Here is a 20863-nt window from a genome sequence, read left to right as displayed (position 1 = left end):
ACTATTGAGCGTGCCGTCTTTAGCCAACTCTCTTGCTATCTCTCTCAGAATGACCTTCTTGATCCAAACCAGTCAGGTTTCAGGACTGGTCATTCAACTGAGACTGCTCTTCTCTGTGTCACGGAGGCTCTCCGCACTGCTAAAGCTAACTCTCTCTCCTCTGCTCTTGTCCTTCTAGACCTGTCTGCTGCCTTTGATACTGTGAACCATCAGATCCTCCTCTCCACCCTCTCCGAGCTGGGCATCTCCGGCGCGGCTCACTCCTGGATTGCGTCCTACCTGACGGGTCGCTCCTACCAAGTGGCGTGGCGAGAAGCTGTCTCCGCACCACGTGCTCTCACCACTGGTGTCCCCCAGGGCTCAGTTCTAGGCCCTCTCCTTTTCTCCCTATACACCAAGTCACTTGGCTCTGTCATATCCTCGCATGGCCTCTCCTATCATTGCTACGCTGACGATACACAACTAATCTTCTCCTTTCCCCCTTCTGATAACCAGGTGGCGAATCGCATCTCTGCATGTCTGGCAGACATATCAGTATGGATGACGGATCACCACCTCAAGCTGAACCCTGGCAAGACGGAGCTGCTCTTCCTCCCGGGGAAGGACTGCCCGTTCCATGATCTCGCCATCACGATTGACAACTCCGTTGTGTCCTCCTCCCAGAGTGCGAAGAGCCTTGGCGTGACCCTGAACAACACCCTGTCGTTCTCCGCTAACATCAAGGCGGTGACCCGATCCTGCAGGTTCATGCTCTACAACATTCGGAGAGTACGACCCTGTCTTACACAGGAAGCGGCACAGGTCCTAATCCAGGCACTTGTCATCTCCCGTCTGGATTACTGCAACTCGCTGTTGGCTGGGCTCCCTGCCTGTGCCATTAAACCCCTACAACTCATCCAGAATGCCGCAGCCCGTCTGGTGTTCAACCTTCCCAAGTTCTCTCACGTCACCCCCCTCCTCCGCACACTCCACTGGCTTCCAATTGAAGCTCGCATCCGTTACAAGACCATGGTGCTTGCCTATGGAGCAGTGAGGGGAACGGCACCTCCGTACCTTCAGGCTCTGATCAGTCCCTACACCCAAACGAGGGCATTGCGTTCATCCACCTCTGGCCTGCTGGCTCCCCTTCCTCTGCGGAAGCATAGTTCCCGCTCAGCCCAGTCAAAACTGTTCGCTGCTCTGGCACCCCAAATGGTGGAACAAGCTCCCTCACGACGCCAGGACAGCGGAGTCACTCACCACCTTCCGGAGACATTTGAAACCCCACCTCTTTAAGGAATACCTGGGATAGGATAAAGTAATCCTTCTACCCCCCCCCCCCCCAAAAAAAAAAAAAAAAACATTGTAAAGTGGTTATCCCACTGTCTATAGGGTGAATGCACCAATTTGTAAGTCGCTCTGGATAAGAGCGTCTGCTAAATGACGTAAATGTAATAACACAGTATTTTGTTTTATACTGTAGTCTGACATATTTGTTCAAATATATGTGTATCTTTTCTCCTGTCAAAAATGTTTTATTTAGTGTAATTTTTTATTTTTTATTTTTTTAATGTACCTAACATACAGTATAAAACTATTCCAATATACCAATCCAATCCCAGTATATATATATATATATATATATATATATATATATATATATATATATATATATATATATATATATCAATGCTAATGTTAAATCTTTAATGAATGTTTTTGTGTCCTGAAAATATGATTTATAAGGATGTTTTACACCTTATTTATGAGTTAGCCCCACATATTTATTAACGGCCTAACCTGTTGTCATTTGTGGTAAACTATCTCACAAATTGATATAAAGTATCTAATTGAGCGGACAACTAAGACAATTGATTCATGAACAGTTCATGCCTGAAAACCCCAATTGCCCAACGTGCCCGCTCAAATTGTACTACCCTAAAACTCTGTATTTCTTTGGCTGCGTTTACACAGGCAGCCCAATCTGATCTTTTTTCATTAATTCGTCTTTTGACTAGTCAGATCAGCTTTGAAAAAGAGCTGATGTGAAAAGATCTAATGGGATTGGTCAAAATACCATTTAGTGGACAAAAGATCACAATTGGGCTTCCTGTGGAAACACAGACTTTGTGATGGTAACACATATACAGGTAGACCAGAGAAGCCACATCCCTGATTGGCAGATGACTGGCAGCACTGATTAGAAGCACCTGCTGCTCACCGGTCACACACCTTTGTTCCCCGTAATAAATTATGTTTCTGATTTGAAAAGATCTGAACCTACACAAGGTTGTTACGCGGAAACATGTGTATGCTATCCTGATGTAGTAAAAATAATAACAATATATACAAATTATGTAAGCTATACGCGAAACCTTTTTGAGTGCGGACCGATCACACTTTGTAAGTGAGGAGGTGTAAAAATGAGCTTATCTGTTAATATTTTTATGAATAGACAAATAAGTAACTTTGAAAATATACTTCATGACTTTGTAGAATAGCATACCCAGGGTAGCCAAGAGGAGGGGATGAGGAGGACCCATGGTTGTAGAACAATAGTACTTGATTTAGAGTAGATGCAGGATTTTAGCAAACGTGACTTGAAAAACTGTTTACATTAAATTATAGTCTTTTAGCAGCAACTAGGTTTAAGTGCCTTGCTTAATTAAGGACACATCGGCAGATTGTTCACCTAGTCAGCTCAGAGATTCAAACCAACAAACCTTTGGTTACTGGCCCAATGCTCTTAACCACTAGGATACCTGCTGCCCTTGTTGAGCCTATGTCAGATTTTGCGTGTATATTACAGTATGTTAAATGATGTCCTTATTTAGTGTCAGTAGATTAAATAAAATTATTCCCATGAAAGATAAGAAAACATGCATTGTAAATAAGTTTTTATTTCAAAAAATGTGTAATGCAAATATTTCCATAATCATTTAAAAGGGTAATCAGGAAGAACAGTTCACCATCCAGTGGCTTCATCGTTGTGCGCACACACACACACACACACACACACTAATTGGTATTTTGATCAGCTATGAAAAAAATCTGATGTGAAAAGATCTGATGTTGTTGTTGAAAAGACCAATTATAGGGAATAAATATCAGAAATCGTCTGCCTGTCTAAATGCAGCCCTTGCGACTTCATCTGTAGCCCACTTGGCAAACACTGGTTGAATCAACGTTTCCATTTCATTTTAATGAAATTACATTGAACCGACGTGGAATAGACGTGGAATTGACGTCTTTGCCCAGTGGGGGGTATGTTTGCGGACACTCATCACTATACAAATATTTGCACACAGTCACACTCACTCACACATATCCACCAAGAAACACAGACAAACGTAAGTCTTCCTTCATAAAGGGACATCAACAAATGCAGAATTTAAAAAAACATCCTTTGTCACAAATAAATTAATTACATGTAGGGGATGACATGGGGGTTATACGAATATGGAGGATCTGTTTTTACACAAACTTCTTATTTCTTAAAGGGACAGTTCATCTTCATCAACACCAGCAACACTCCAACGTCAGCATACTGTATATTAAAATGGATGGTTTCTATGTTTTGTGGTCAACAAAGTAGAAGAAGGTAAGTGTTGATTTTGGAGTGTTGCTGGAGATAATGAATATGAAGTTCAAATGTCTCTTTAAGAAATAAATTATCCTCCATATACTTATATCCCCATAGAAACGTGCCATTTTCACATATGATGTTTGGGGTGGTGCTAGAGATGATGAATATGAGGTTAAATTAATTAAATGTTTCCTTTAAACGGTATTGTCAATCATCACAATATGTTAGTACTTGTCCTTGTATCACTGAGTCCATTCGGTAGGTTAATGTCCTACTACCCCCAACTAGAAGGTGTTTCATTAAGTAGGTAGAAAAACATTATTGCACTTATAAGCATATAACTTCAGATCTGACATGGTCCTTTGTTCTGGTACCAAAGTGAGTCCAAACTGGCACCCTATTCCCTACATAGTGAAAGTACAGTACTATGTACTTGTGGTCCTCTGTAGCTCAGCTGGTAGAGCACGGCGCTTGTAACGCCAAGGTAGGGGGTTCGATCCCCGGGACCACCCATACACAAAAATGTATGCATGCATGACTGTAAGTCGCTTTGGATAAAAGCGTCTGCTAAATGGCATATTATTATTATTATTATTATGTAGGGAACAGGGTGTAATTTGGGGACACAGCCTGACCAAGGTGAGTAAAGGTAAGGAGGCAGGATCCCTGAGTGCATGGTGCGTCCCCTTCAGACCTGCATTACAGCATCATCATACCTAGTACACCTAGCAGGATCAGAAGAGCTATGGAGGAGAGAGAGAGAGAGAGAGAGAGAGAGAGAGAGAGAGAGAGAGAGAGTCAGAGAGAGAGAGAGAGAGAGAGAGAGAGAGAGAGAGGGGTGGAAAGAAAGAAAGAGAGAGAGGAGAGACATTATTTAACCTTTCATATTGATTTTCTACTCTAGCTAACATGGGATTATATGATATTAGTTACTATGGTAACACTTTAGAATAACTTCCATGAATTACAACATTATAAATGGTCATACACATTTATAAATGCTTCATAAATGATTTATTAATAAATTGCTTTTCATGCTTATGAATGAAAAATAAAATATTTCTGAATAAGCATTAATGCTTAATCATGTTATCATTTATAATTATAAAGTCTTAGTGGTGCTTCTTATGGGCTTATTACCTTGAGACAGGGTGTGCTGCAGGACAAAGGCGTGGCTGGAGGGAGCAGCAGTAGTGGAGGGTCTAGCAGTAGTGGTGGCATTACCAGTAGTGGTGATGTTGTTCAAAGAGTTGGTCACAGTAGCGGTGGAGTTGCTCAGGTCCACCCCTTTACTACTGACCAGGACAGCAGTGGGACTACCCAGTATTCCTGAGGGACGAGAACAAGGAGAGAGAGAGAGTTAGAGAGCGAGAGAGAGAGAGAGAGAGAGAGTGTGAGATAGAGATGGACCCCTATATACTGATCTGAGGTCAGTTTAGCATTTCCTCCAGTAATGGTTAAGGTGATAATTGGGGGAGGGGAACTGATCCTAGATATGTACCTAGGGGAAATTTCATCAGGTGCGTGTTTGGAAGAGTGCCTCACCTTTAGTAAAAGTCCCATTGGAGATGGAGATGAAGAAGCTGGTGTCGGAGCTCCGGGTGGCCGTAGCATTGGGGACAGTAGCAGAGAAGGTGCACTGGATGGTCTGATTGTTGACTGAGCCTTTCACAGAGTTCACAGGCAGCTACACAACACAACACAACAGTATTAACCAAAATGAGCATTAGACAAATGTCAGTAGGCCTACACTGTAGAATTAGTCAGGTATAATGTTATTCTCCCAGGCAGTTTCCCAAATGGCACCCAAGTGTATATGCAGGGAATAAGTGTGAGAACTGGGGTCAAATCCAACTTCAATGACCACCCAGAAAATATGGAATTCAAGTTCATGAATACTGATACTTGTGCTCTCAATATATTGTCCAACTAATCAAACTCATTGATTGAATACAGTTACCTTCCTGAATTTGCCTGGAATCAAACCACGCCCTGAAAGTCTTTCCAGAAAGTCACAATTTAAACACTGTGTTCTGATTGGTCCAACTCACTGTGTTGGTTTTGGTCAGATTTCCATTGTCGAGGAGAGCGGTGAAGAACTGGACGATGCCGTTGTTGTTGGCACACACATAGGTGGTGTCATTACCGCCCTGTAGAGGAGAGAGAGGATGAATTCAAATAAACAAATAATAAGTATTCATTTTGGCAATTTCTTTCCAACCCATGAATAAAATGTCAATGTCAATACCCCAAATTGACAAAATCCCAACCCCAACTCCCTTTTCCTTTGTATTGTAAAATGTATAGTAATTCTAAAGGCAGTTTTCCATACCTGTATGGAGTCTGTGGACAAGCCTACAGCGATGTAGCCGCTGGACACTCCTCGTAGCTGGAAGGAGAAGGTCTGTCCCGAGGACTGCTTGGTGGAGACGAAGAAACAGGAACCAGCCACGGACGGATCACAGTTGTCTGGCACAGCAGCACAGAACTGAGTCTTTCCACATTCCGCCCTTAAGATATTTCCCTGTGTATGAAGAGTTCATCATTAGTTGCTGTCATGTTTGTCATTCCTTTTGAAATAGTGTAGTATATGAGTGCAAATGAAACTCCCAAACAGGCACTTTGCTAAATCTGCTTTCTGTTTCCATGGCAGCGTGTGAGGTTTATTGTTGAAATCCTTCAAATTTACTTTAAATAGTTTGATTTCAGAGAGAGAGAGAGAGAGAGAGAGAGAGAGAGAGAGAGAGAGAGAGAGAGAGAGAGAGAGAGAGAAGAGAGAGAGAGGAAACAAAGAGATAGAGAAAGAGAGAGAGAAAGAGAGAGAGAGGGGCAAGAAAGAGATACATTTAGAGAGGGAAGTAGTGATAATTAGTTGAGAGGAAAAAAAGAGAGTGAGAGGAAATGTGTGGTTCCTTTTTCTAGTCAGAGACTCTGTGAGACCAAGTGAGACATGTAGCCTAGGCAACTCACCGTAAGAGGTGTGACGGTGGTGTTGACAATAGGTGCCACGGTCGTAAGAGTAGTAACATTAGCTGTAGTATTAGCTGCACTTGTGGCGTTCTGGGCCTGTGTGGAGTTCTGGGTCTGGCCTCTCATCGCCATGTACGCTATTACCATGACGACTGCCAACATCAGTCTGCTGCTATTGTCCATTCCTGATAGAGTAACGGAGATCCAGACGGTTAGGATATACTACTAGTGCTACTACTACTAATAATAATTCATTTGTTAAGGACGAATACAATTAAATATTTACAAATGTAATCATCAACAGTCAGATGCATTGCACTATCATGCTTATGCTTGCATTTATGGGCTTGCACATGTTGATGATGATACTACAAGCTTATTTCAAAAACTTTGAGTTGTATCAATGGCAATTTGAAACTATCATACCAGCGTGAATAAAAACATGAACATTCCAGTGAATAAACATAGGCCTACCATTTGTGTGGTGATTGGTCATTAACTCATAAGGGTATATAAGACAATAAAACATTGCATAGTGAATGGGTAACATTGTTGAATTAAATCAGACCATAATTGTTTTCACATTATTAATTAGCAGTGGTGTAAAGTACTTAAATAAAACTAGTTTAAAGTAGTAATGCAGTCGTTTTGGGGGGAATCTGTACTTTACCATTAATATATTTCACAACTTTCACTTTTTCTTCACTAGTCTAAATTCCGAAATAAAATAATGTTATTTTTACACCAAATATTTTCCATGACACCCAAAAGTACTCGTTACATTTTGAATGCTTAGCAGGACAGGAAAATTGTCAAATTCACGCACTTATCAAGAGAACATTCCTGGTCATCCCTACTGCCTCTGATCTGGGGGACTCACAAAACAAAAATGCTTCGTTTGTAAATTATATCTGAGTGTGCCCTGGCTGTCCACAAATAAATAAAAAACAATACAATTTTACCGTCTGGTTTGCTTAATATAAGGCATTTGAAATTATTTTTAGTTTTACTTTTGATACCTACCTATATTTTAGTAAATACATTTACTTTTGATATTTAAGTATATTTAAAACCAAATACTGGTTGACTTTAACTTTAACTTGAGTCATTTTCCATTAAGGTATCTTTACTTTTAGTCAAATATATCAATTGAGTACTTTTTCCACCACTGTTAATTAGTAGATCCCTTAATTTAATTAAATCATGAGACAAGAACCACAAAAACGTCCGTATTCCAAAACGTTTATAAAGTATGATCTGATAGTGTAGGCTACCCATTCATCAAGCGAACAGCTGCAAATAATAGACTGCCATTATGTCAGTGTTGAAAATGCCGTCATGAAGTGAAACGTGAAAAAAACATAAAAACTAATAAATCGCTATTTTGTATATATCCACATCATCAGATAAAAGAGATGGAAACCTTACCTGTAATTTGTTGACTTGGAAGGTTTATTGAATCGAAAAGCGTCGTGGTTCTCCTTGAACAAGTTGTCTTCACGGTTACTGTAAGGTGCGCTAGAGAAGGAGTTTTGACTTTGTGTCGATGTCACACCTGCCTCTCGCTATTTAAAACAGCACTCGCGAGGGGAGGAGGGACAACAAAAGTTGGAGAAACCTTCCTCTCTCCTCCTTTAGGGGGGGGCGACGTTCACAATAGCATGCAGGTACGTGTGACATCATAGGCTTCCCGGGGGAGGGGTGAACTGGCGACGACGTTCAATGGAAACAATTATGTTGTTAAGCCTACTCTTGACCTCCGACAATAGATTGTGTCCAGTTACTGCGACCTTTTCCCAAACACCCATCTTGCTGGTTAAAATGTCGTCATTTCACTTATTTGTGTATTAAATATGCTTGGCGACTATAGGCAAGGCTATTCGCAAAGAAAGGGAAATAAGAATAACGTAATTATTTTAGCTACCAATATATACAATTTAGGCCGAAATATAATCCACATCCAAACGAAACGACATTTAATCATTTTCTTTTTACTTATTCTATGATTAATTCCAGGCCAATAACACGCTGCCAATCACACCTGTCCAACTCAAATTACACATTATTCTTGCTCTGTTTGTTTGATCTAGCTGAGTTGAGCTTCACAGTGGAGGGCAGGCAATCTTTTGAATTAAATCTTGATTGTGGCTAGTGGCTAATGGGTTAGACACCAGTTTTGGTGAATGAAAAAAATGACATACTAGCTTTAGTAAAAATAGAAAAAAGTTTCTGGAGATGACAGAAGTTTAAGATATGGATGTCCTATTTTCATTAACAAGCCAGATAAAGAAAGTGCAATATTATGAACATAGTAATTTCTATATTATGAAATAGTAGATATTTGTAAAATGTATTTTGTATAGGTTTTCCACACTGTCATGGATTATATTGTCCCACCCTAATGTTGAAAGGGAATGGGAGTGTTCATTCACTCACTTGAGAATCAGATGGGAGTGAAAGTGACTGGTTGTTGTAATGGAGAGAAGGTGAAGTTATCAGGAGATGGCCATTAACAACAAAATGTCACTGTTAAAGACAACAGAGCCGATAACAGCAATGGGACTGATTGTCAGTAACACACACACACGCACACACACACACACAAACACACACACGCAACACAGTACTTACTCTACTAGGTTACATATATTTTTTAAATGGACAGTGCACATTAATAGTCATTTCTGTAAAAGTGCCTCTTTTAGCCAGGCGGATAATTTTCAACTGCAGTCCCTGGGCAGTTTATTAAAAACATTAAAATGACAAAACAGACAATGAGTACATGCAGAGCAGCATACGCATATGCTTACAAACTAACAAATGTTCACACAGACAAATTATGACTTTTACAATCACTTTGGCACTAATTTCAGAACCTTGACGTCATTTTTCAAAACTCTAGACACAAAACTCAAAATGGTCATCACTTGTAACACAGGCTGTCCAATGTTCAAAACAATGTGCATTGTGCATTCATATCTTTAAAGAAATCTTGCACTTGCACAATCATTGGTTCAAAAAAACAAATTTATTGTGAAATACCAATGCAACGTTAATTTAGATCACCCACACACAAGCAACCGATAGTTTCACTGTGTCATTGTTCGTACAATCATTAAATATTGTAGTACAAAATAGGTGATACATGTTTCATTATGGTACTACATGTAAATACATCCCTGTAAAAGTACTGCAGTAGTAGAGAGAATACTACAGACACAGTGGAATTATTGAACAAAATCTGAAATATATTGATGAAAAACAATACAGTACTGTAAAACATCAAATGCAGTGTTCCTCAACTTGCTTGCTTGTACTGTAAAAAGCAAAACATAGGAGTGATTACTGTACTACTACATTTTCATCAACTCTGTCTTGTGGATTTGGCCACAGGTTCTCATCTACATCACAATGGATGTTTTCATTAGCCAAACATCTTGGAAAAAACCTTCGGGCATGGTGAATCCAGGCCTGACACTGGTCTGCCGTGATGTCATTGCATGCGTCATCCATGGCCTGGAGAAGAGTGACTTGTTCATGAGGGCGCCTATCATAAAAAATTCCTCAATCGGGTTAAGGAAAGGAGAGTATGGGGGTAAATACAGGGTGGTAAATTGTGCATGGGCCTGAAACCATGCTTGCACCATATGAGCATGGTGGAACCCAGTGGCGGCTCCTGAAAAAATTCTCAGGAGGGGCAATTTTTCTGATGATTTAGGTGACCTACACACATTTAAAAAAAGATATGTCCAGCAACAACATGAAGACAGGGGCAGCATATAAGTCAATACCAGAAGCATTTATTGACTGATCTCAAAAGTGTTGGCTTACCAGGGTTGGTGGAGCCCTCAGTTTCATCTTTGCCTCGCAAAGCTAACTCAAACACTCCGCAAAACTTCACACACTGGATTAGCCGGCTGAGGATGTGGCGGTTCTTGCTAATGTCGTAGTAAATATATTTGTTATAGTGAATATGGAATATGATATGTTGAGTAAAATGTTGTGCTAAGATCTATTTAGGTCAGGAGCTGGTTATAAGTTCTGTTCCTATCCAATAACAATGGACAAAAGGGTCCTATCTTGTCAGCCTTGTCAGCAGGTGGCCAAGGACAACACCCACGCCATAGGCCTCTCAGTTCTTCCAACTCACGAGTTCTTGCTCTGAGGACACACACACACACAAACACACACACACACACACATCATCACTGTTAAACACACACACACACATCATCACTGTTAAACACACACACACACACACACACACAAAAATCCCCTCTCTTAGGCTGAACATTTGAAGACAGAGAACCCGACTCAGAGCCAATGCAACAGTGACAGTAGCCTGCAGGGGACCTCGCCCAACTCATCAGGACCAATCAGAAGATCAGAACTACTAGATTGAACCTACTTCATTTATTGCATAAAATGTCTGCACACAATGTTTCGGGGCTCTCTTCAGATAATAATAATAATAATAATAATAATAATAATAATAATAATAATAATATGCCATTTAGCAGACGCTTTTATCCAAAGCGACTTACAGTCATGCGTGCATACATTTTTGTGTATGGGTGGTCCCGGGGATCGAACCCACTACCTTGGCGTTACAAGCACCATGCTCTACCAGCTGAGCTACAGAAAGTGGATACTCATGGATGCGCATTGCAATTGTAAAATGTCAACACAATTGGAGACACCACGTCATTTTTGGAGACATGTTATTGACAGTAAACTATTGTAGATGCGACTGCTAACTAACTAAAACATTTTAGCTGGCTAGCTAATCATCTTAGCTAAATGTGGGGCAAACAATTCAGTTATTTACCGTTAATTTGAGGGATTGGGGTGAAAGAAATCGAGTTACATAGTGATACTTTACGATATACTGTATTGACAATATCGCAATATTTTAGCGCTAGTTGGCTGTACCTGCACCAAAACACCATTATTGTTCCTTCATAGCTTGTTCTCAATCTTTTCACATTGGGAGCCAATTTGTTTTCAGCACTTTTATTTCCATGACTGATCAAAACTCGTTCTCATGGCTTTCTGATCCCTCTGCAACAGACATATGGTGCGCAATAAAATCACAGTATCGAATCGCAATACGTATAGAATCATGAGACTCGCAATGCTGATGCATATATCTTATCGTGAGGTTCCTGGCAATTCCCAGCCCAAGTTCATTTTTAAGAGTTTGACGAACGGGTCCGTGAACGCGATTCCAGATATATTTACCTCTGAATAAACTGCCTTTATTACACCATATCCACATCCAGTAAACTTGTGATTATCAACACTAACCTCATCGTTGTGGCGGCGGACAGCTAGCCTGTATCCCTCGTCATCCAGTTGAGTGAGTGGCAATGTCTTTTTTCGTTCGTACCAATTTTTGGAAAATCCTCGGGTGTAGGACTTTCCGCCTTTAGTAGAAACCTGTTGAATTATTAAATTTGGTCTGGGAGGTCCTAATTGTTTCGTTGCCAATTTATCTTCATTTGTTCGCCGACAAAAAGGAAATTCTTTCAAAGACACAACCGAGTTGCACTGAAGCCTAGCCATGTTGATAGTAGTAGTGAATTGATTGACGCTGCTACCCTCTCTTTTCTTAGTTACGTTCATGTGACGAAAGCGCGTAAGTGCAAGCCCACAGACACCCATTGAGATTGTATTGAAGGCTCTGAAATTTGAAAAAAATAGATTTTACATGGGAGTCTATGACAGAAGTTCTGGGCGATTTTCAATCTGACTGAAATCGCCCCAAAAGGGGGTGGAGCCATTTGAAGCACGACTTTAGCCTGATTCGACATTTAGTGGCAGTGTGGCACTGTGGCAGATCAGACGTATAGATTACAACACTGATAACTACTGTTGCCGTGATATAATTGATTAGAAAAAAAATCCCTTCCTTTTCCCGTTTGGCAGTGCGTCGCCCATATCGCCCTATTGAACAGGCCGTCCCTGGTGGAACCTGACATTATCCCACACAATGACATAGGTCATGCCATCAGCTCTACAGACCTGATCGAGCTCATCAAGGAAGGTTACAAGGAGAGCTGCATTATATGATCCAATACGAGGTCTGCGTTCCACCTCACCATCTTCTGATTTAGCCGCACACATGGAAATGTTGGCCCCACGTTGTCCAGGTACTTGGATGGTTGCCCGCTGGCCAATGAAATTCCGACCTCTCCTCCTTGTCTTGGCCAGGTTAAAGCCTGCCTCATCCAAATATATGAATGTGTGATAGTTGTCATCAGCATCCAGCTCCATCACCCTCTAAAAATACATTTTGGAAAGAGATTTACTGATTACTGTACAATGTAGAATTATTAGGGAATTTTATTACAACAGCCATCTTGAAACTGAACATACCTGAACATACTCAGTCCTCATTTGCTTCACTCTGTCTGCATTTCTTTCAAAAGGCACACGGTATAGTTGTTTTAAAGACACCTGGTGCCTTTTCAGCATGCGTGCAATAGTCGGCAAACTTATGGATTCCACATTGTTAAACATGTCTTCATTGTCCAAGATATGCTGGCGAATTTCTGTAAGGCGAATATCATTTCTGGCCCGAATCAAATCGACCACAGCCTGCTCTTGTTGGTCAGTCAGAATTTTGCCTCTGCCTCCCCTATTTGGCCTAGTCTCAATTCTACAGGGAACATTACAGTAAGAAGACACTTGGTCACATCACCTACTCTGTGATACACATTGGTATGCAGTCATTTGACAATTGAGAGTAGCATAATGTTTAGTGCATGCTGACGACTTACCGGTTCTCATTGCGGAAAGTTCTGATTATTGAGGCCACGGTTGACCTTCTGAGGTTTGGTTGTATCATTGTAGCCGCCTCAGGCATTGTCATGCCATGGTTTATGACATGGTCTACAACTATTGCTCGGATTTCATTGGACACTCTTTGCTGTTGCTGCCGCTGTCTTGGTCCGTGGCCTTGTCCTCTACCACGTTCCCCCACACCTCTCAAACGAGGCCCACGACCACCTCTCAGAAGGAGTGCTTGTCCCCTGCCATTCCTTTGACCAACACGTCTTCCTCGTCTTCCTCGTCTTCCTCCCACCACTGCTTGACCTCTATTGTGACCTGGATCACCTGCCGGCTCCATGTTACAGTACGTATCACTATGTTGTTGCAAGTGGATCCCAATCAATTCTTTATATACGCGTTCCACAATGTGAACTCAATCATCAGTAACGAGTTGGCAGAATTGGACAAGCAATTACAAGGGCCTGCATCCATACAGTGCAGTACTGTCAATACTGTAAATAGTCTGAAAAAGTGATACATGGGACCATAGAAACGGTGTCTGATAAAGAATGATGATGAAATATTACATCCATAGATAATGTAGTCTAATTGGTTCATGCTCCACGCTAATTGGTGACAATGAATCTCGTTATCTTGAAACTTTAATGATCTAAACATGGAATATTGTTTGTCTGTTTCCATACAACTATGCATTAAGAGTAATGCAACAGTTACTAACCATTTTGAGCAGTTATATCAATTGATAGTTGGATAATTGTAATGGAATGAATAGACACTCATCTGAAATGTAATGTGTGAATTGCCTTTTGAAATAGTAGTACTTTGATGTTAAGTTGTGTCATATTGAACAGGTGATTTTTGTTAAATGAACAAATGATCTTAGTTTTATGTGTATTGTATCCAAGCAATTTAAAAAAGTGTTAGAGTTTTGAAAAATTTGCATTTTGATCATTGGTTGTGAGTTTTGTGTCTAGAGTTTTGAAAAATGACATCAAGGTTCTGAAATTAGTGCCAAAGTGATTGTAAAAAACTGTAATCTGCTATTTTGTTAGTCGTGTTAGGTGTAAAGGCTAACAAACATACTGATGCGTGCACACACATACCATACTGGAAACAAACTCACCACATACCATGAACATACACACAAACAAACACCAACACACACGCATGACCACTTCCAGGTACATACCATGGCATGCTCATACTAAGTAGTGTATTATTAGACGTGATGGTATGACGGTGTGAGATAGTATGACTGACAAAGTGTGACGGTATGTGAGAGCTGTGAGGTAATGGCTATGAGGTAAGCAGATATGAATGGGGAGGGGAAGTAAGGTTAGGTCAGAGGTCAAATAGGAAGTGAACTACTGCATAATAACAGTCCATACAATAAGAACCCCAGGCTTAGTTCAAATACATTCCTGAGAGGGTTGGGTTTGTACAGTCAGTATGGTGGGACACACACACCCCTCTCCTCTCTTCCTCCTCTCCTCTCTTCCCACCCTCCCCTCCCCCCTCCTCTCCTCCTCTTCTCACTTATACAATTACATACAGATTGGCGATGGAAGAGGTGAAGGAATAAATCATTCTGGGCTGCAATAAACTTGGACAACGTGGAACGCTGACAGATTTCTATGACTCACACACAGACACACACATGCACGCGCACAGAAACACACACACCCACACACACTCCTTGGTTTTATGCCACAGGTATTAGAGTGCTGACGGTTAAAGATGCCACACCTGCTTTTATCTGCCAGTCTCTGGATCTTGTCTGGCTGGTTCAGGTACTCTGTCACTACTTTACTACATCATAGGAAGACAACTAACCACAAACTCACTGCTGTTGTTACCTGACATAGACCACACCCAATGATACCTTTCCCTACCAGCTTTCTATTGATACTGAAGACCTAAACTTTGACGAGACATGGCTAAAACACTGCTGCCTCTGCTTTTGTCTCTGTCTCATAAAACAAGTCCTCTAGAGATTGTTTCCATCCTTGTAGGGGGAAAGCTTTCGACTAAAGAGGTGTCAAGTGACATTTTACAATAAGATGAGACACTGTCAGCAAATCAGCATATTGTGTCAACAACCATTTAGGTGTTTGTATCTAAGGGGAAAGCCCTCATGATCATCACATTGAGAAACTATCACGGATCACCTATAGACATTTGACCAGAGCCCTATCAAAGTAGTGCACTAAATAGGGAATGGAATGTCATTTCAGACGCAGCCCTAGTAAAGCCATTGGTTGGATCTACATGTATGTTACATATACAGTTGTCTTACATACAGGACTGTATGCAGCTGTGTATGATGGCTACTGTGACTTGAAAACACTATCATCAAACAACTATTTCAATATCAGACAAGGTTGGATGCATCAATCATTCAATATGAATTGAATAACCTGAATGACAATAAGTGTCAAAAACATGCTAATAATAACAACAATGATGAATAGCACAGTATTGTTATTGAAAACAAATGCGTAGGATGTGAGGGTAGTCAAGTAACATCCTTCCTTGTTGTTGGTTGCAGGCAAGCACAGCGTGTCAAGTAACATGGCTACCACAGTAATTGCATTTCGTATTTCTATTTGATGTGTGTATCAAATACATCTATATGAAAAGACCTTGGTCTCAAATCAAATCAAATGTTATTTGTCACATGCGCTGAATTCAACAGGTGTAGACCTTACCGTTAAATGCTTACTTACAAGCCTTTAACCAACAATGCAGTTTTAAGAAAAATAAGAGTTAAGAAAATATTTACTAAATAAACTAAAGTTTAAAAAAAGTAACACAATAAAATAACAATAACGGGGCTATATACAGGGGGTACCGGTACCGAGTCAATGTGCGGGGGTACAGGTTAGTCAAGGTACAGTGAGGGAAATAACTATTTGATCCCTTGCTGATTTTGTACGTTTGCCCACTGACAAAGACATGATCAGTCTATAATTTTAATGGTAGGTTTATTTGAACAGTGAGAGACAGAATAACAACAAAAAAATCCAGAAAAACGCATGTCAAAAATGTTATAAATTGATTTGCATTTTAATGAGGGAAATAAGTATTTGACCCCTCTGCAAAACATTACTTAGTACTTGGTGACAAAACCCTTGTTGGCAATCACAGAGGTCAGACGTTTCTTGTATTTGGCCACCAGGTTTGCACACATCTCAGGAGGGATTTTGTTCCACTCCTCTTTGCAGATCTTCTCCAAGTCATTAAGGTTTTGAGGCTGACGTTTGGCAACTCGAACCTTCAGCTCCCTCCACAGATTTTCTATGGGATTAAGGTCTGGAGACTGGCTAGGCCACTCCAGGACCTTAATGTGCTTCTTCTTGAGCCACTCCTTTGTTGCCTTGGCCGTGTGTTTTGGGTCATTGTCATGCTGGAATACCCATCCACGACCCATTTTCAATGCCCTGGCTGAGGGAAGGAGGTTCTCACCCAAGATTTGACGGTACATTGCCCCGTCCATCGTCCCTTTGATGCGGTGAAGTTGTCCTGACCCCTTAGCAGAAAAACACCCCCAAAGCATAATGTTTCCACCTCCATGTTTGACGGTGTGGATGGTGTTCTTGGGGTCATAGGCAGCATTCCTCCTCCTCCAAACACGGCGAGTTGAGTTGATGACAAAGAGCTTGATTTTGGTCTCATCTGACCACAACACTTTCACCCAGTTCTCCTCTGAATCATTCAGATGTTCATTGGCAAACTTCAGACGGCCCTGTATATGTGCTTTCTTGAGCAGGGGGACCTTGTGGGCGCTGCAGGATTTCAGTCCTTCACGGCGTAGTGTGTTACCAATTGTTTTCTTGGTGACTGCCTTAAGATCATTGACAAGATCCTCCCGTGTAGTTCTGGGCTGATTCCTCACCGTTCTCATGATCATTGCAACTCCACGAGGTGAGATCTTGCATGGAGCCCCAGGCCGAGGGAGATTGACAGTTCTTTTGTGTTTCTTCCATTTGCGAATAATCGCACCAACTGTTGTCACCTTCTCACTAAGCTGCTTGGCGATGGTCTTGTAGCCCATTCCAGCCTTGTGTAGGTCTACAATCTTGTCCCTGACATCCTTGGAGAGCTCTTTGGTCTTGGCCATGGTGGAGAGTTTGGAAACTGATTGATTGATTGCTTCTGTGGACAGGTGTGTAAGAGTGTGCTCATAATCTCAGCTCGTTACCTGTATAAAAGACACCTGGGAGCCAGAAATCTTTCTGATTGAGAGGGGGTCAAATACTTACTTCCCTCATTAAAATGCAAATCAATTCATAACATTTTTGACATGCGTTTTTCTGGATTTTTTTGTTGTTATTCTGTCTCTCACTGTTCAAATAAACCTACCATTAAAATTGTAGACTGATCATTTCTTTGTCAGTGGGCAAACGTACAAAATCAGCAAGGGATCAAATACTTGTTTCCCTCACTGTAATTGAGGTAATATGTACATGTAGGTAAGGTTAAAGTGACTATATATATATATATATATATATATATATATATATATATATATATATATATATATATATATATATATATAATAAACAGAGAGTAGCAGCAGCATAAATAAAGGGAGGTCAATGCAAATAGTCCGGGTAGACATTTGATTAATTGTTCAGCAGTCTTATAGCTTGGGGTTAGAAGCTGTTTAGGAGCTTTTTGGACCTAGACTTAGTGCTCCGTCACCGCTTGCCATGCGGTAGCAGAGAGGACAGTCTATAACTAGGGTGGCTGGAGTCTTTGGCAATTTTTAGTGCCTTCCTCTGACACCGCCTAGTATAGAGGTCCTGGATGGCAGGAAGCTTGGCCCCAGTGATGTACTGGGCCGTACGCACTACCCTCTGTACCGCCTTGCGGTCGGATGCCGAGCAGTTGCCATACCAGGCGGTGATGCAACCAGTTAGGAGACTCTCGATGGTGCAGCTGAATAACTTTTTGAGGATCTGAGGACCCATGCCAAATCTTGTCAGACTCTTGAGGGGGAATAGGCGTTGTCGTGCACTCTTCACGACTGCCTTGGTGTGTTTGGAACATGATAGTTTGTTGGTGATGTGGACACCAAGCAACTTGAAGCTCTCGACCTGCTCCACTACAGCCCTGTCGATGTGAATAGGGGCGTGCTCGGCCCTCCTTTTCCTGTAGTCCACGAACAGCTCCTTTGTCCTGATCACGTTGAGGGAGAGGTTGTTGTCCTGGCATCACACTGCCAGGGCTCTGACCTCCTCCCTATCGGCTGTCTCATTGTTGTCGTTGATCAGGCCTACCACTGTTGTGTCGTCGGCAAACTTAATGATGATGTTGGACTCCTGCTTGGCCACTCAGCTGTGGGTGAACAGGGAGTACAGGAGGAGACTAAGCACGCATCCCTAAGGGGCCCCCGTGTTGAGGGTCATCGTGGCTGATGTGTTGTTGCCTAACCTTACCACCTTGGGGCGACTCCCTGTTAAAAGAAAGGTTAAAGAAACAAATTAGGGGTCATACTCAAATGGACTGCACAAAGCAGGGTGACTATGGCTTTAGTGAGGTTTGACACTGGAACACACACATATGCATGCTCACTCACACACACACGCCTGCATATGACCATAGGTATGTTGACAGGCAGGAAAGAGCTGTGCCATTTCTTTGTGTGTTCATGTAGTTTCTGTACAGGTCTGAATAGTTTCGGGTAACAATGTGCCAACATTGATTCGGTACAACAAGGACCTGTACACTCATTCGTCCATCTGAACACCACTCCCTAAAAAACCGACACACACACACACACACACACACACACACACACACACACACACACACACACACACACACACACACACACACACACACACACACACACACACACACACACACACACACACACACACACAAACACACACACACACACACACACGATGCCATGTTAAGGTGCAGCCTTCAATTACCTTCATTTGTCCCTAGAGCTGATATAAAAGCCAAGTTAAGTTAAAACAACAAACTGTATGTCATTCTAATAAATGTACTTCTAATAAATGTGATTCTAATAAATGTGATTCTAATAAATGTGATTCTAACAAATGTGATTCCAATAAATGTGATTCTAACTAATTATTGGCCTTCCAGCTTAGGTGGACCCAAAACTATTAAAAGAGTATTGTAAAAAACTATCAAATAAACTAGTGTATGGCATAAGTTGGATATAAAGTAGGTGTATTCCATAAGTTAGATATAAAGTAGGTTTATTCCATAAGTTGGATATAAAGTAGGTGTATTCCATAAGTTGGATATAAAGTAGGTGTATTCCATAAGTTGGATATAAAGTAGGTGTATTCCATAAGTTGGATATAGCCTGCTACTTAAGCAAGTCATGGATCACGACAGCGAAAGTCATAAGAGTTGGTCTAAACACAAACAGATCTGGCTACCAGGCTAAGGTGGATAGTGGTTGAGACAGAAGGGTTGGGTGTTTAGATTTTCAGCAGATTCTGATGCCCCTCCAAAATGCAGTCCCACCTGTTCAACAACATACCAGGGGCATTAACACATAATCAAGTTTCACCACAATAATTAAAGATGATCTAGTCCCCTCTCTCTCTCTCTCAATTTCAATTTCAATTTTAATTTAAGGGCTTTATTGCCATGGGAAACTTATGTTCACATTGCCAAAGCAAGTGAAGTAGATAGTAAACAAAAGTGAAATAAACAATAAATATTAACAGTAAACATTACACTCTCTCTCTCTCTCTCTCTCGCTCTCTCTCTCTTTCTCTCTCTCTCTCTCTCTCCCATTCTCTCTCCATTTGAATGTTAATTTTCTGACGAAAGTCCCACAGGCCTAGGTACACACACACACACACACACACACTAATACTTATTGACCCTCTCTCTTCAGAAAACAGATATAGTTTCCCAACATCCGTGTCACGGAAGAGGAGTGTGCTTTCCATTTGTTCAAACAGAATGGCAGCCTGAGGTGGTTCAACTCTGTCTAGCTGTTTGGAGTGGGTGTAATATTTATCCAAAATAAGGTTTTTGGTGCTATTGTCACAAGTATGTGGTGAATTTTCAAAACTCTTAAGTACAAAACTCTAAACTGATAACACTTGCCTATCTTATGTTCAGAACCTTTGTTTGTGAATTCACTGGTGTTTCACACATCTTTCACCCCTGAGTCATTCATGCAAACTCAAAGTTTTCTGTAAAATACCACAATAACATTTTGTTTAGTCACCAATATATCAGATAATGATAGGCTCATCATGTAGTCATTTTAACTACCATTAAATTAAATAGCAAAAAAATACAAGATACACATTTAAAAACAGTTCGTTTTGAAGTTCTGAATAGAATGAATAGTAGATGGTAAATATCATTTTCCATACAGTATTTGACTATAAGATTTTTTTAAATAATTTTTATCCAATGGCAGGTTAGTTATGAGCATGTTCAGAAATGTCAGTCTTGCAGTTTCATTATCCTTATACAGTACATACGCAGGACAAATCATCAGAAATAGAGGAATTGTAAAGCAGTTGG

The 20863-nt window shown here is 40.9% G+C and overlaps 1 protein-coding gene across 1 annotated transcript; it reads right to left on the bottom strand.

Moving 5' to 3' along the window:
• Nucleotides 1-2855: 2855 nt before the first annotated feature.
• On the bottom strand, nucleotides 2856-8165 carry LOC311112606 (uncharacterized protein). Its single transcript, XM_084155754.1, has 7 exons — nucleotides 7964-8165; nucleotides 6536-6720; nucleotides 5898-6089; nucleotides 5617-5715; nucleotides 5111-5252; nucleotides 4706-4894; nucleotides 2856-4308 (listed from the first exon to the last, which is right to left on the bottom strand). Exons 2-7 carry the CDS (start codon nucleotides 6716-6718, stop codon nucleotides 4265-4267), a joined length of 849 nt encoding a protein of 282 aa, XP_084011880.1. The 5' UTR covers nucleotides 6719-6720; nucleotides 7964-8165; the 3' UTR covers nucleotides 2856-4264.
• Between the last annotated feature and the right edge of the window lie 12698 nt (nucleotides 8166-20863).

This window comes from Coregonus lavaretus (genome assembly GCF_964263955.1).
Source record: "Coregonus lavaretus genome assembly, chromosome: 39".
NCBI classification, from domain to species: Eukaryota; Metazoa; Chordata; class Actinopteri; order Salmoniformes; family Salmonidae; genus Coregonus; species Coregonus lavaretus.
This window is presented reverse-complemented; position numbering and strand designations above follow the sequence as displayed.